The sequence below is a fragment of a genome, unplaced genomic scaffold (assembly GCF_019419815.1).
Source record: "Pyrus x bretschneideri cultivar Hongxiangsu unplaced genomic scaffold, Pyrus_bretschneideri_v1 Contig35, whole genome shotgun sequence".
NCBI classification, from domain to species: domain Eukaryota; kingdom Viridiplantae; phylum Streptophyta; class Magnoliopsida; order Rosales; family Rosaceae; genus Pyrus; species Pyrus x bretschneideri.
In genome coordinates, this window is record NW_025999668.1 from 3939249 (window position 1) to 3955593 (window position 16345).

The window sequence follows — 16345 nt, forward strand, 5'->3', positions numbered from 1 at the left end:
CTGTGGCATATGAGATCTCGAAGTATATACAAATATGTTTGACAGCTGGATTGTTGAAACTAGTTTCGTAGAATGTGTATCCCATCAAAACAATTGATTCACTAACACTTAAGAGTTTGTTTATACTTTATTAGTATAACATAAGATTTTGTGGTATCCACTAGTGTAAATATGTTAAATTGAAGATCGAATTCATTCATTGTATTCATATAGGGTCAAAGAGTGTAACTGTAAAAAATCATCAAAATCGGAGTTAAAATAACCGTTAAATCATGATTTTTCTTTTTATAACTGTAAAAAAGTTTTGTCCCGTTACTTGATCTCAGAATATTTGTTTTTTGCAATTTTTGGTGTATGCGATCTCGAAGTATATACAAATATGTTTGATGGTTGGATTATTGAAACTAATTTCGTAGAATGCGTATCCCATCAAAATAATAGATTCACTAACAATTAAGAGTTTATTTATACTTTCATTACGTATAACATAAGATTTTGTGGTATCCACTAGTGTAAATATTTTAAATTGAAGATCGAATTCAATCATTGTATTCATATAGGATCAAGGAGTGTACATGTAAAAAATCATTAAAATTAGAGTTAGAATAACCGTTAAATTGTGATTTTTTTTTTATAATCGTCGAAAAGTTTTGTCCCGTTACTTGATCTTAGAAAGTTCTTTTTTTTCTTTCAATTTTTGGCGTATGCGATCTCGAAGTATATACAAACATGTTTGACAGTTGGATCATTGAAACTAGTTTCGTAGAATGCGTATCTCATCAAGTTCAATGGTGTGTGTATATATATATATATTTATTAAGTAGATTTAAATTTATTTATTTTGTACGTATAATTGACCGGTACACGGAGTAGTACATCACGTGTCATTATAAAATAGTGGGATATGTGTGATAAAAAGTTAATAACTTTTTAAAAAAAAAAAATTTCTCACCACTTCTATTAAAACACGTGGTGTACTATTTGTGTTTCCGTTACAATGAAAAATTTCTCAAGATAAAAAGGAGAGAGAGAGGTAAATGACGTACACATGTCAGGAACACAGCTGTCGGATCTTATCCTAACAATAACAAGTGCACACTTGAAAGGCTACGGTGGAAAAACCCACCCTACTAGTAGCAAGCAAAATTGAAAATAGGTCCCATCTTTCGCTCTCTTTTTTGTTTCCTTTTCAACTTTTCTTATAATTTTCATTTTTCCCTTCTTTTTTCTTCAAAGAGCCGCATAATGCATATTAATTATTATAATTTTTAGAGGTATAAAATTTAACGAGTTATCAGACCGTGTCAGAAATTGCCAGGCGTTACTTTGTGTTATGTAATTTTTAGAACCAAACATTGTGATCGCATCGCGCGCGCCCCCTCCCTCCATCCCTCCCTCCCTCCTTTGCCACGTCACCCTTTCCTTCTCTTTGTAGTTTGTGCACAAACAACGCAGACAGCCCCGCGCGCAGTGAGACTGAGGCTTCCCCAGAAAATATTCTTTGCCTTTGTAACCATTTTCCCGGTGTTTTCTTGGCAACCAAGCAAGTTTTCCCTCCGATTTTTATCTCTCAGCTGTTACATGGCCATTAAATTGTACCATAACATTAGACCTGGCATTCGTGTCGTGTTTCTCGTGTTCGTGTCGTTTTCGTGTCATACCCGATTGCTTAACGGGTCGTGTCGTGTAATACCTGTTAAATTAAACGGGTAATATGACCCGACCCAAAATCAACCCGTTAATATTATCAGGTAATATGACCCGACCCATTACCCGTTAATAAAATTATATTTTAAATCAATAAAAATGAAAAGAAAAACATAATTTGACCCAAAAAAATGTAAACCATAATATTAAATTAGTATATACATACTAAATTTCGGAGTTGACCCCTTATTGAAAGTTGTAAAGCTTTTCATTACGAGTGATTACATTTTTCACACTTATTATTATTAATTTTTCACTCAAATAAATAACATTGTTCATGAGATTTGGAGGGTTTTAAAAATCTACACTTAATTATACTTTCATCAAGTATAACATAAGATTTTATGGTATCCACTAGTGTAAATATTTTAAATTGAAGATCGAATTCATTCATTGTATTCATATAGGGTCAATGAGTGTAGCTGTAAAAAATCATCAAAATCGGAGTTAAAATAACCGTTAAATCGTAATTTTTCATGTATAACCGTCGAAAAGTTTTGTCTTATTACTTGATCTCTGAATGTTTTTTTTTTTTGCAATTTTTGGGGTATGCGATCTTGAAGCATATATAAACAAGTTTGATGGTTAGATTGTTGAAATTAGTTTCGTAGGATGCGTATCCCATCAAAACGATAGATTCACTAACACTTAAGAGTTTATTTATACTTTCATCAGGTATAACATAAGATTTTGTGGTATCCACTAGTGTAAATATTTTAAATTGAAGATCGAATTCATTCATTGTATTCATTTAAGGTCAAGGAGTGTAGCTGTAAAAAATCATCAAAATCGGAGTTATAATAACCGTTAAATCGTGATTTTTCGTTTATAACCGTCGAAAAGTTTTGTCTCATTACTTGATCTTTGAATGTTTGTTTTTTGCAATTTTTGGCGTATGCGATCTTGAAACATATATAAACAAGTTTGATGGTTGGATCGTTGAAATTAGTTTCGTAGGATGCGTATCACTTCAAAACGATAGATTCACTAACACTTAAGAGTTTATTTATACTTTCATCAAGTATAACATAAGATTTTGAGGTATCCACTATTGTAAATATTTTAAATAGAAGATTGAATTTATTCATTGTATTTATTTAGGGTCAAGGAGTGTATCTGTAAAAAATCATCAAAATCGGAGTTAAAATAACCGTTAAATCGTGATTTTTCGTTTATAACCGTCGAAAAGTTTTGTCTTATTACTTGATCTCTGAATGTTTGTTTTTTTCAATTTTTGGCGTATGCGATCTTGAAGCATATATAAACAAGTTTGACGGTTGGATCGTTGAAATTAGTTTCTAAGATGCGTATCCCATCAAAACGATAGATTCACTAACACTTAAGAGTTTATTTATACTTTCATCAAGTATAACATAAGATTTTGTGGTATCCACTAGTGTAAATATTTTAAATTGATGATCGAATTTATTCATTGTATTTATATAAGATCAAGGAGTGTAGCTGTAAAAAATCATCAAAATCAAAGTTAAAATAACCGTTAAATCGTGATTTTTCATTTATAACCGTCGAAAAGTTTTGTCTCATTACTTGATCTCTAAATGTTTGTTTTTTGCAATTTTTGGTGTATGCGATCTCGAAACATGTATAAACAAGTTTGACGGTTGGATCATTGAAATTAGTTTCATAGGATGCGTATCCTATCAAAACGATACATTAACTAATACTTAAGAGCTTATTTATACTTTCATTAAGTATAACATAAGATTTGTGGTATCCACTAGTGTAAATATTTTAAATTGAAGATCAAATTCATTCATTGTATTCATATAAGGTCAAGGAGTGTAGCTGTACAAAATCATCAAAATCAGAGTTAAAATAACCGTTAAATCGTGATTTTTCGTTTATAACCATTGAAGTTTTGTCTCATTACTTCATCTCTGAATGTTTGTTTTTTGCAATTTTTGGAGTATGCGATCTCGAAGTATGTATAAACAAGTTTGACGGTTGGATTGTTGAAATTAGTTTTGTAGGATACGTATCCCGTCAAAACGATAAATTCATTAACACTTAAGAGTTTATTCATACTTTCATCATTTTGATGGGATATGCATTGATGTTATACTTAATGAAAGTATAAATAAACTTTAAGCGTTAGTGAATCTTATCGTTTTGATGACTTGGAATAAATATATTAATTATTTATATGTTTTAAGTGTTAATTAGACTATGTTTCAATTAGTATGTGATGATATTTAATAATAAAATTACATTTATGTTTTTTATTATGTATTTTATTTTTATTCAAGTTAAAATGTTATAAGAGATAAAAAAAGAAAAAAAAAAAAGCTGGTTATTTTTTTTTCTTTGGGTTAAACATTAGGCGGGAAATGAATGGATATAGGTTGCAAAATTTCCCAAACATTAGGTGGGAAATGGATGAAACTCTTGAAATATTAGGCGGGAAATTAATTATTATAATTTTTTTTATGTTTTTGGTATTTTTAAATTACTTGATATTTTTATTTTAATGTGTTTTATGATTTTTAATCTCAATCCTTGCCTATAATATACTATAAAAATATATAAATAAATAAAACTTAAATTTTAAAATTTATATAGAATAATAATAGAATAATAATTAATAAACAATATATACATATTCATTATATCTATTGCATTTTATAATAAGTTTTTTTTAGTAGTTTAAAAAATTAAAATCATCAAAATAACATTTTTCTTATCGTGTCGAAACAGGTTACCCGCGTGTCACTTTCGTGTAAACCTGTTAAGGACCCGTTATTAACGGGTTATTATCGTGTGACCCGATAATGACCCGATTAGTTATCGTATTGACCCGAAACCCGTTATTTTCATATCGTTTACGTGTCGTGTTAACGGATCGTGTAATAAATTGCTAGGTCTACCTAACATCTTTAGGAAAACTGAGAATGTGTTCCTTGAAGCCGATTCCAAAAGTTGAAAGTTAACGGTGTAATTGGACTTGAAACAGAGAAAGACCCATGCCTACAATCCGCCTCTACTCATCGCTAGCTCCGCCCAACAACCGCCATCCCACTTTTCTGCTGCCGTCAATCGCAACGTTGCTCAAAGCCTGCAAAACCCAATTCCATCTCCAACAAATCCACGCCCACATTGTACACAAAGGTTTGGAGCAAGATTACTTCCTCATAACCCAGTTCATCTGCCTCTCCAACGCCCTCGCTTCCCTCTCTTACTCTGCCGCCGTCTTCGACCGCGTTCTCAGCCCCAACACCTTTCTCTGGAACTGTCTGATCAAAGGGTACTGCGAAAGGTCTGGTTTTTTGGGCATTGTTTCTCTGTTTGTTCGAATGAAGAGGGAGGAAGGCCTTCCGGATAGGTATACGTACCCGTCTCTCTTTAAGGCGTGTGCGAGTGAGGGGAGGGTAAAGGAAGGAAGGGCGATACATGGGTCGGCGGTGCAGTGCGGGGTTGATGGGGATGTGTTTGTAGGCACCAGTTTGATTATTTGTACGGCAAGTGCAGGGAGATTGTTTGCGCTCGCAAGGTGTTTGATAGAATGTCTGAGAGAAGTGTGGTTTCTTGGACGACTATGGTTGTTGGGTATGCTAGTGTTGGGGATCTGGTGGAGGCCAACAAGCTGTTTGATCAGATGCCCCAGAAAAATGTGGTGTCGTGGAATGCGATTATTAGTGGGTTTGTGAAGATGGGGGATTTGGTTAATGCTAGGGGGATCTTTGATCATATGCCTGACAAGGATGTGGTTTCTTATACTACTATGATTGATGGATACGCCAAGTACGGAGATATGGCTTCTGCGAGATTTTTGTTTGAGCAAGCCCCGAATATAGATATCGTTGCGTGGTCAGCATTGATATCAGGGTATGCTCAAAATGGTCAACCTAACGAGGCTGTAAAGATATTTCAAGAAATGAGTACGAAGAATGTTAAGCCCGATGAGTTTATAATGGTGAGCTTGATGTCAGCTTGTTCCCAAGTGGGCTGCTTGCAGGTGGCTAAATGGGTTGATTCTTACCTGAGCCAGAGCTCCGTTGATGTTTGTCAGGCTCATGTTCTCGCAGCTCTGATTAACATGAATGCAATGTGTGGGAATATGGAAAGAGCAACACGTTTGTTTGAAGAGATGCCTAAGCGGGACTTGATTTCGTATTGTTCTATGATACAAGGGTTGTCAATTAATGGTCAAGGGGGTCAGGCTGTTGACCTCTTCAGACAGATGCTAAATGAAGGTTTGGCTCCGGATAAGGTTGCTTTTACAGTCATCCTGACAGTTTGTAGTCGGTCAGGGCTTGTTGAGGAGGGTTGGCACTTCTTTGAATCATTGAGACATAAGTACGGTTTAATACCCTCTCCTGATCATTATGCATGTATCATTAGTCTTCTTAGCCGGTCAGGACGGTTAAAAGCAGCTTATGATCTTCTACAATCAATGCCTGTGGAGCCTCATGCTGGTGCTTGGGGTGCACTACTTTCAGCCTGTAAGCTAAACTGCAATGCTGAGCTAGGAGAGTTAGTTGCTTATCAACTTTTTGAGCTTGAACCCCAAAATCCTGGTAATTATGTGCTCTTGTCCAATATCTATGCAGAAACAGGCCGCTGGTTTGATGTTTCTGCAGTAAGGACCAAAATGGAAGAGCAAGGGATTAAAAAGATACCCGGTATCAGTTATTTAGTTTAAAGTGTGAGCTTCTTGGTAACTCTCTTTATGCAGTGCCTGGAGTGTACAGATGACACACCATCTTCACTAGCGTCTACATCATGGAGTTGGAATTAATCAAAAAGATTTAGTTCTACTCCTAGCTTATTGGTGCTTGAGAAACCAAGTTGCCAAGGCTGCCTTCTACGACACTCCTTATTGCAAGCTTCAAGTGGGATTGCATCCTGAGAGGATGGTAGAGACAGAGACATAAATGTTTTCGTACAAAGGAGGTATTGCACCACTTGTATTTCAAAACTTCTGAGTTCATCTGTGGAAGTTGACCAAATTGAAGCTTATAACATCAGTTTTGTAGTTAGTCTATTCAAACTCTGATTTCCTATATTGCCAGTGCTGCTAATAAGTAGACCTGTGTAATTAAGGACTTGTCGATTACTCACTTCCATAAAAATGGCATAATTTGATCCCTTTTATAGACAGTTGTAATAAGGAGACCATAAAGTTTTAAATATCAGCTTCAACAACTTTATTTTATTTTTTAACTGTAAATTAAGTTATTTAATTTGTTAACATGAAAGTGGAAATGTGTGCTCTGCTTTGTTTTTCAGGATCTGGAATACTATTATGGGGACTTTGAAATTTCATTTATGCATTTTAACTCGCACGAAGGCTTCAAATGCAACTGGTGTGTGCTTTCTATCCACTTTGGTTGCTTATAGATTATATTAACTCTATGATTTCCTTTTATATGTTTAACTAATGCATTGATGCAGTTTATTAAGAGAATCTGCTTCCCTTGAGAGCTTATCCGGGACCGGGATCAACTATCAGCCAAGCAACCTGAAGCTTATGAGTGGTTTATCTCTAAGCCAGTTCCGTTGGTGGTAACATCCTCTGTTTTTGAATGCAACCCGTGCTTTACTGCTAAATGGATTTGAGGATTATATAGATTTAATGCTGCATTCAATCTGCTTCCAGGCCTAGTAAGGGAACGCACTTGGGGTCTAGCAACACAAATGACACATCTCTCCTCATGCTTACACTGACTGACTGACATGCAATGCTGCAATTACAAAACTTGGCCAAGCAAAAATTTCTTGCCCTCAATTCTTTGTTAGGTAGACCGTAGACCTGGAATTTTTTGACAGATGATACTTAAGTTTGACATTGCTTTGTTGGTTTGGTTGTGGATTTAGTTGTTTCCATATGTGCAGGTTCCTGATTGGGGGCAGCATCTTATACTATCCTCGGCTCTCATCAATAAGCTCTTATTGATTGTATGTAGAGGTAGCATGTAATTTCATAACCATCTTGTGGATAATGCTTTGTGGTTCAAATATGGTATCTAAATATACATAAGTTCCACATGTAGACCGTGAATAGCTGCACTGGCTTCCATTTTATCCAGGCAATTCTGGTATCCCTTGGGCATCAAAATCAATGGGAAGGACCTCCCAATTATGAAACAATCCCATAAGTTTTAGAAGTTTGTTTTCAATGGATGTAGAGTCTTATCCAATACGGTGAATGGCTGGAGAGCCCTTCTAATGTTAAGGCAGTGAGATTCTCTTCTCATAGCCGTAGCGCATAATTTTGACAAAGTTCTTTTTATCATCATTTTTTAAGCACAACAAATTAGTGGACATATGGGAGAACGGGGTACATTAAAGCAGGTTAATGACCAAAGTATCTCGTAACCGTTTTTAAATAGTTTCTACTGTAATAGTAGAGCTATTAGGACCAAAGATTCCATCTCCCCAAGTAGTTTTTTTATCCGATCGGAACACTAATTTTGTCGCCTAATAGTTGGAGATTGTCATATAGCAGTTGGAGGATTGCACCTTTTAAACTGTGATGCAGGAATGAAGTGATGAAAACTATACCATTAACATTGTGCACTATATTTGACGCATCTTTTGTTTGTTTTCATGGCATTATTTCTGCATATATCAAAGCTACAAAGGATATGTATGATGAAGTAAGAATTGTCGTAAAAACTCACAAAGGACAAATCAAAAGCTTCCCCATAATTGTAGGGTTACATTAAGGCTGATCTTTAAGTCCTTAACTTTTTTCATTGGTAATGGATGAGTTAGCGGGACATATTCAAAATGATATTCCTTGGTGTATGCTTTTCGCAGACGATATAGTGTTGATAGATGAAACTCAGGAAAGAGTAAATGCAAATCTTAACCTTTGCAAGTTCAGTGCAAATGGAGGCTTAAATGAGTTAGGGGTGAGGATTGGAGATCAGGAAGTGCCAAAGAGTGATCGCTTTCGCTATCTAGGATCTATCTTGCAAAAGAAAGGAGAGTTGGATGAAGACCTCAACCATAGAATACAAGCTGGATGGATGAAGTGGAAGAGTGCATCCGGCATGTTGTGTGATCGTCATATGCCACAAAAGCTCAAGGAAATTTTTTTATAGGACGGCAATAAGGCCGACAATGCTTTATCTCACGGAATGTTGGGCGTTCAAGCATCAACACGTACATAAAATGGGTGTAGCGGAGATGAGAATGCTTAGTTGGATGTGTGGGCACACGAGAAAGGATAAAATTAGAAATAAGGATATTCGAGGTAAATTAGGAGTAGCCGAAATTGAAGGAAAGATAAGAGAAAATTGGTTACGGTGGTTTGGACATGTGAAATGAAGGTATACTAACGCTTCCGTTAGAAGATGCGATTACAGGACTGAGGTTCAGGGTTGAAGGGGTAGAGGAAAACCTATGAAGACTTTGGAAGAGACTCTAAGAAAAGACGTAGTACTTGGATGTAACGAAAGAAGTGACACAGAACCGAGTACAATGACGTTATAGGATTCATATAGCCGACCCCTCCTAGTGAGAAAAAGCTTGGTTGTTGTTGTGTTTCTGCATATAACCTTTTAGATTAATAATTTAATCATGCGTAAATGGTCACATGGGCTCTATATTTCGTTTTAATAATTACCGGCGCAAAAGAAAGCTATTTGTTGCTTTTTTTTCTTTTTTTGTTGGGCAATATAAGGATGGTACGGGGGGTTGAATCAGGTCAAGCCCTTGGAAGTGGGTGGATTTGTCACCATAGTGTACAGAAAAGAACAACTAGATTTATTTAAAGGTGCCTTTGCAAATTTGTTTTTTCTGTTGATTTATTGATATTATTAATTAGTTTATGTCGATCTTGGAAGTAAAACAAATTTGCATGATGGTAAAGTTAATTGACACAGTAGTTCTGAACCCCATCGTTGCAGTGTCTTACTTTAACTGATAAGCTACATGAACAGGTTCCACATTCCATTGTACTTGTGTGCTTGTCATCCAGGAAGGTAATCGCTCTTGGTCCTCTCCTCACGAGCAGAACAGTTCCTTAAAAGGGAAAACAGAGAATGAGGGCAACAGGTACGAAGCTTTAGGTCTTGTCCACGTAGGCGACCATTCTGTTAACTTTAAGATTTTGGCGTTCCATTTAACCCAACTCTTTTTTCTTTTTTCTTTTTCCTTTTTCCTTTCTCCTTTTTGGTTGGGTTCAATACATTTTGTATGATAAGGATATCTCATTTCAAAAATTTATTTTTAGAGCTGCTCGGAGATTGTGGAGCTCCTTTATGCACCCTCCAACTGCAAAGCGCAACCTTGAGTTGATTGTGGATTAATATGTATTTTCACAATGATATGTACATTATATGCATTTGCTTTTTACCTACCTTTTGCACTATCTAATTGCCAAAATGTATTAGCGTTTAACTGGAACTCTCGTTATCTAAAAGAAGATTGTGTATGCTGCTGGCTCAAATTTTGATCTTTTTGACTTATTTAACAACGAGGGCATATTCAAATGAGATATCAAAATGTCCAAATCAGCAATAACGCTAACAAAAGACAGCATTAATGTTTTCCAACCAAGAAGCCAAATCTGATGTGGTATGACATGGAATGACATATCTCTCCCTTGCTGTCAAATTTGACACCTTCAGAATTTTAATTAATTATTAAATGTTTTTTATTAAATTTTTATTGGTTTAAAGCATTATCCTTTTGTTTATTTTCATTCCCAATGCAAAGAAACCAAAAAAACCAAAAAAGCATGTGTTGAGATCCTTTGTAACTGAGCTCTTGAATCTCTTATTTACGAGATTGTTCCTTGTTGCTAATTGCTAATTGCCTACTCGATTCAGGAGCACATCTACTTTGTTGTTGGAAATTGAAAATGTACAATCACTCAAACCAAGTTGCTTGATTAATGTTTGCTTCCTTCATACAGGATAACGAACTTTGATGAGCAGACTGCTTCAAGTGTGAAATTTGAAGACTCAGAATCAAATAAGATATAGCATTTTGATGTTTATGGAATGAGCTGACAGAACTCAAAAGACGGGTGATAAGGAGTGCTGATCAATCAGAAAATGAGAAGGTATATCTCGAAACTCCGTGCAACTTGACGCCATATCTTCTGATACAATAAGAACTTCGACAATAAAAACATTCAGAACGAGTACCAAGCCTTCTTTAACCGTACCAATTTTAGTTGCCACCACCACAAAACCAATTACGGCATAGGATATCTATCGATATCTGTGGCCGTCTCCATCATTATTTGTACTTAATGATGAGCAGGATGTCGACTCCTAATTTTTTAAATAGTCGTTCTAATTTCCTTTTCATTACTTTTCATTTTCTGTTTCTTCGAAAAGTTGATTGGCAGGATGTGTCGCAAGGAACTCAATTACTAACAATTGACGTTGGTGCTGCTATGGGGTCGCTTACAAGGGTCTTGATGGGAGATGAGCTCTCACCGACTTAGCTAGCATTAGCTGTTCCTATTGGTGTTTTAATGCTTCTTCCGGTGAGATTTCTGACGTGAATGATTCCGGCCAAAAAAACTTATGAAGTGATCGGATTCTCATCTTCATGTTCATCCAGCTGACGTGGTTTATTACTGGAGGAGGTTTCTGGGCGGGCATATAACAAGGTCAAGGCGTGCTTCGGTTACTTTGTTTCTGTTGCATTATTTGTGATAGTGCTAGTCAATAACCTGTATAAACCCTACCTTTGTAAGACGTATGCAATGAGTTATTTGTATGTTTCAACTCTTTATAAATCAAATTTTCGGTTATAGAGATAACAGTCAATGATTTCCCAGTTGCTTGGAAAGGGGGCTACAAGGAATCGAAGGATATCCAAGCCACACAAACCCTCTTGGATACTTGATATTCATATTATCTTCATCTTGATTACACTCACTACTGGCTACTATTGGTTATAAGTTTGATTCTTATAAAATAGAAATCAAAATCAACTTTTCCGACCTACTATGAAATGCATAACTGACACAAAAATGATTTTTACGTTCTTATTCTTTTCACCCACACAATAACCCCTGTTTTTACTTTTAGTTTTTATATTAAACAAATTAAAAAGTAGACAAAAAGTAGTGTATGAGAATCCTTTCTTTTTTTAAAGGGAACCCGATAATGGTTTATAAAGATTCACAGAGGCATTTCAGCTTTCTTTTTACCATTATAAAACAATTTATCAGCGCTAGAAATCAAACACAGGACGTGCCGTGTGAAATATAAGCTTGAAATTTGTCTCTAACTATTGGGCCTCCCCATATTTCTTATTAGTGACACGTAATTTGATCTGCAAATTTGGTTTGAGTAATGCTATTCATACCATGTTTTTGTACCATATTTTCATACCACCTTAGATGACATTTGATGTGGACAGCCACATCATTTGAATTAATCAGATTTTTAAATTTAGTTCATTATTTAATAAACTAATAATTAAGAAAAACTAGTTAATTAAATGATGATTATGGTATACGAGGAGTCTTTCTCCTTCATTTCCTTGGATTTTGCAAATTTTTCAAATGATGTGACTGTCCACATCAAATACCATCTAAGATGATATAAAAATATGATATAAAAATATGGTACGAATAACATTACTCATTTGGTTTAGGTCTACCTGCATTACCCATTGATATATTCATTATTAAAATGTGGCCTATAATTTTTACCAAAAAAAATGTGGCCTATAATAATTTGTCAAGTTGACATCCACTCATCTCCCTGAATAAAATTCTGCACAGAATACGTATTAACATGTTGAGATGGGATCTTGCTAGTCCAGTTCCATCTCTGGGACAAATCAGAACCCGCCCCAGAATTCCCGAACTCCCCAAAATAAAGGGTGTTGAGAGCGAAATCCCCACTCCAAGGCATCCACCCTTGGGGTGTAATAAGAGCTTCCATACTGCAGTTTATAAAAACCGTCCTCGAATACTCCTTCCACGGCCTCCCCAAGTAGTTCTTGTGCACCTGCGGCTTGCTCCGGTACAACCTCATGTACTCTTCCGTGCCGTTGATCGAGCAGTTTCGAAACACGAAACCCGTTGCCAGCGCAGGGTCTGTTCTTCCGTGGGCTGCGACGACATTGTCTTCGCCTTTCTCGGGTAGGAGTTGCCGCGGACGAACAAGGATGGTGCAGTCTTGGAAGATAGAAGCTGACTTTCCGAAGATGAAATCAACGTTGCCATGGATGGTGCACGACTTGTAGAACTGGCGGTTTCCTTGTGCGTAGAGAGTGTCCTGGTTGCCTATGAATTCGCAGTTTTCGATTACAGAGCGGTCGCTGTCGGATCTGAAAGCAACTGCTTGGAGGGCTTCGGGACCTGCTGTGTTCTGGATTGTGAGTCCTCTTGCCATGAATCCATCACCAAGAACCCCTGTCACATCACATACATCAACAAATTTACGGAAACTTCTGAAAAACAAATAAAAGTAAACTCTGAGGAGAAAATCTGACCGACGGTGGCAGTGTTGTAGGTGGAAATTCCGGGCTGGCCAACATTCAACGACCCTGTAATGACCGTTTTGCCGATCCCGTCACCCAAAAACATCACGTTCCGCTTCTCTAAGGGCACTCTCACGGTCTCCTCATACACCCCAGCCTTTATCCCAATCACGAACCTCTCGTTTCCCGCGTTATCCGGTGCGGCATTCACCGCTTCCTGCACCGTCCTGTAATCACACCATTTCTCCTTGCACACCGTCACGTTCGCCGTTAAACCCGACGGCACCCCGCCCAGAAATCCCGGGTCGGGACCTCCGTGCTCCAGCCGCTCCCAGAACCCGTCTCGCTCCGTCTTCGGCGGGGCCCACATCTTTGTGTCGTTGCCGAAGTTGTCGTACGAGGCCATCATGCCGAGCGCGTTGCTGGATTTTCCGATCAAACTGTCGAGAAATGACATCGTCTCGTTGACCATGCTGGTGTCGTTGACGTTCTTGAGGCCCGACCAGCACCCGTACTGGTAGAGCAATGCGGAGCTCATAGAAGCACGTGCATTTTTTATTTTACCACGTGAGAGACTGTCGGTCGCGAGAGAGATTCGGTACTGGGAGTTAGCGAGGATGTCGAGGCAGTTATTCGCGGCGGTCGTGCGGTTTTGGCTGCCCGGGGACGAGTCCAGGATAGTCTTGATCATTCCCTGCGCCGTCTTGACCCCGTCGCCGGAAAGTTGAACGGCGAATTGGATGGTTTGGAGTGGGGTGGTGTTGGGTTCAGTGACGAGGTTGGTCAGGGAGGTTTGACAGGCGTCGGGGAAGCGCGTGGCTTTGCAGGCTTGTTGGATGTGAGGTTGTGGGGAGGTGAGGAGGCGGTGACGGTGGTCGTCGTGGTGGTTGGCGGAGGAGAGAGAAAGGAAGAGAGTGAGGGAGAGGAGAAAGAGGAAGACGAGGGAAGCCATGAGGACAATGAGGAGGAAGACAGCATTGCCATGGAGATGGAGGTCTAAATAAGGTGGGCATTGCCATGGACATGGAGGTCTAAATAAGGCGGGGCGGCATTGATGGGTGAAATATAGAATGGGATATGGAAAGTCATGTGATATGTGGGGATTTGATTTGTTGCTGATTTTTGTTGGTTTTATTTATTTTTGGGACGGATAAGAAAAGAATTTTCAGTTGCAGGGATTGCAGCTTCTTTGATTGGAGGGGGTAAGTGATGTATATATTCCAGTGTTAAGTCAAAGGCTTTTGTTATATATGGTAATCTTTATAGCCGACGGTCATATTTGTGAAAAAAAAGAGAAAGCACGAGTTTATAATTATTCAGGCGAAGATTTCTCTGGAGAAGGGTCCTCGAACCTCAGCACAGCTCCTTAAAGGATTGGCATTTTAGATGTGTAGTTGGGCTCTTGCTTATTGATGTGGTACAAGAAGAGGATGGAGTTAGTTCTGAAAGGTGCCTTTGTGAGGCTTTAGGTGTAGGCTTTGAGGCTCGCAATCAAAACTAACAAAGTGCTAAGCATGCCACTGCTATCTTAGTATAATAGATGTAGAACAAGTTTATTTTTAGTCGATTACTTGCACCCTAAGTTACTCGAACTTCTTGTTATCAAATGATTGTCGTGGATGGGTTAAGTCCACATTAAGTTCTTTTTCTTGCCTTGTAAACAAAGACTTTTAGTTTATAATCTTGTATGTTCAAATGAAGGGAGTCTAGAGCCCCTTCAGTCATTTGTTTGGCCCCATATTGCTTTTAATGAAGACATGTTCATTAGACTAACCAAATCCAGATACAAATAAAGACTCTTAAAGTAGGAAAGCAAGTGGATATGACTTGAATACATATTGGAGAATGCATTAAGTAATAGATCTACAAATTTAGAAAACAAACAAAGAGCGTCAGGCAAGATTTCACCTTGTCTGTCAAGGTTGAATCTCTTGCAATCACTTCTCTTTGAATTAACAGGGGTTTATATGCTAAAAAAGGGATGGATGGTAAACAAGTTTACACAAAGGAATTGATATTACTCCATTAAGGGAGACAGCAGAGCTTTAAACTGAACAAGAGATAGCTTGTCACTAAAAAGGACTGAATCGAAGTTGATTTCAGTTTTTGGATGCAAATCTGGCTTAAGAGTAGAGTTTGTATGTTTGTTTGTTTGATTGGTTGAGTGTCCTTGTCTCTGGGAACTCTTCCTCCTTTTATAGGCAAATTAACCCGACTGCTATAACTTTGTTCTTGCCCGAAAGCACTTGAAGGTTAGTGAGTTATCAGTTTTTACTTGGAATGCCACGAGAAAGTATTCTTTGGTTGGTAGTAGTGTGAAATCCCGTTCCTGGATTTCATTGTTATAATCTATGTATTTGTATTATTGAGATTTTATATTATTTCTCGAGAATTTATTTTAAATTGTTTGAATTTAGATTTTATCTAAACTAGTTACAAAGTTTGAAGTTTGAAAATTAATTGTTTAAAATTCGTAGACCTTTGGAGGTCACAATTTATATTTTCGAATAAATCTTGAAACCACGAACGTATAGGCGAAAGCCGTTTGCGAATTCGAATTATAATTGTATAATTACGGACATATGAAGTTGTTTTACTAAACTATAGTATGAAACTTCATCTACTCTGCATAATCTTCAAGTTGGTATGCTTAATTTGTGCTTTTGTATTCATTTTAGAGTTGGGTGTTTAGAACCCTAGAAATCCGGTTTTCTTCGTTGAATTTGGATGGTTTCCGGTTAGAATGTATTGTTGGCCTAGTTGTGAAAAGTGTTTCCTTTGTTGAACTCTAGCTACCACATAAATTTGAGCTCATTTAGTTAATGTTGGAAAATTCGGGCTTTCTAAACCCTCCACCTTGACTACTACCACGTGTGGCAGTGCGTGGGACCGTCCATGAGTGTTGTCTAGGTACCAACCTTCTAGTGACCTTGTGAACCTATATCTAGCTCGGTTTCCCAAAATTCCATTGTTTGGTGTGGTGATCAAATTGGACCACCACTTGTTTGGGTGATTGACAATAATCCGACCATTGGATCGTCACCAAACCTCAATGCATTATAGAACATAATATTTAGTTAAAATTAGTATTAATGGAAGCCCTATGAGGCTTTGCAGCTTATCTTTGTGAGTGACTTTAACATATGTGATATGGTTATTACCTTGATTTCTTATATTGGTATCATCTGTGAATATGACTTGGTTTTATAATGTGATT

At 37.3% G+C, this 16345-nt stretch overlaps 2 protein-coding genes across 2 annotated transcripts; one reads left to right on the top strand and one right to left on the bottom strand.

The window, feature by feature from the left end:
- The first annotated feature begins 1347 nt into the window (after positions 1–1347).
- Positions 1348–7815, top strand: LOC103935187 (putative pentatricopeptide repeat-containing protein At5g37570). Its single transcript, XM_048591737.1, is given in 7 exon segments — positions 1348–1605; positions 4598–5172; positions 5175–6618; positions 6955–7031; positions 7120–7230; positions 7325–7464; positions 7561–7815. Coding segments are annotated over 2 exon segments (1677 nt in total). The 5' UTR covers positions 1348–1605; positions 4598–4688; the 3' UTR covers positions 6368–6618; positions 6955–7031; positions 7120–7230; positions 7325–7464; positions 7561–7815.
- A 4565-nt stretch (positions 7816–12380) lies between these two features.
- LOC103962786 (probable pectinesterase/pectinesterase inhibitor 51) lies at positions 12381–14229 on the bottom strand. Its single transcript, XM_009375559.3, has 2 exons — positions 13141–14229; positions 12381–13060 (listed from the first exon to the last, which is right to left on the bottom strand). Exons 1-2 carry the CDS (start codon positions 14078–14080, stop codon positions 12381–12383), a joined length of 1620 nt encoding a protein of 539 aa, XP_009373834.3. The 5' UTR covers positions 14081–14229.
- Between the last annotated feature and the right edge of the window lie 2116 nt (positions 14230–16345).

Coding starts and splice junctions, on each gene's coding strand:
- LOC103962786 (XM_009375559.3), bottom strand. CDS start 14,080: ATGGCTTCCCTCGTCTTCCTCTTTCTCCTCTCCCTCACTCTCTTCCTT. Junction 13,061..13,140: donor CTACAACACTGCCACCGTCG/GTCAGATTTTCT, acceptor GTGATGTGACAG/GGGTTCTTGGTGATGGATTC.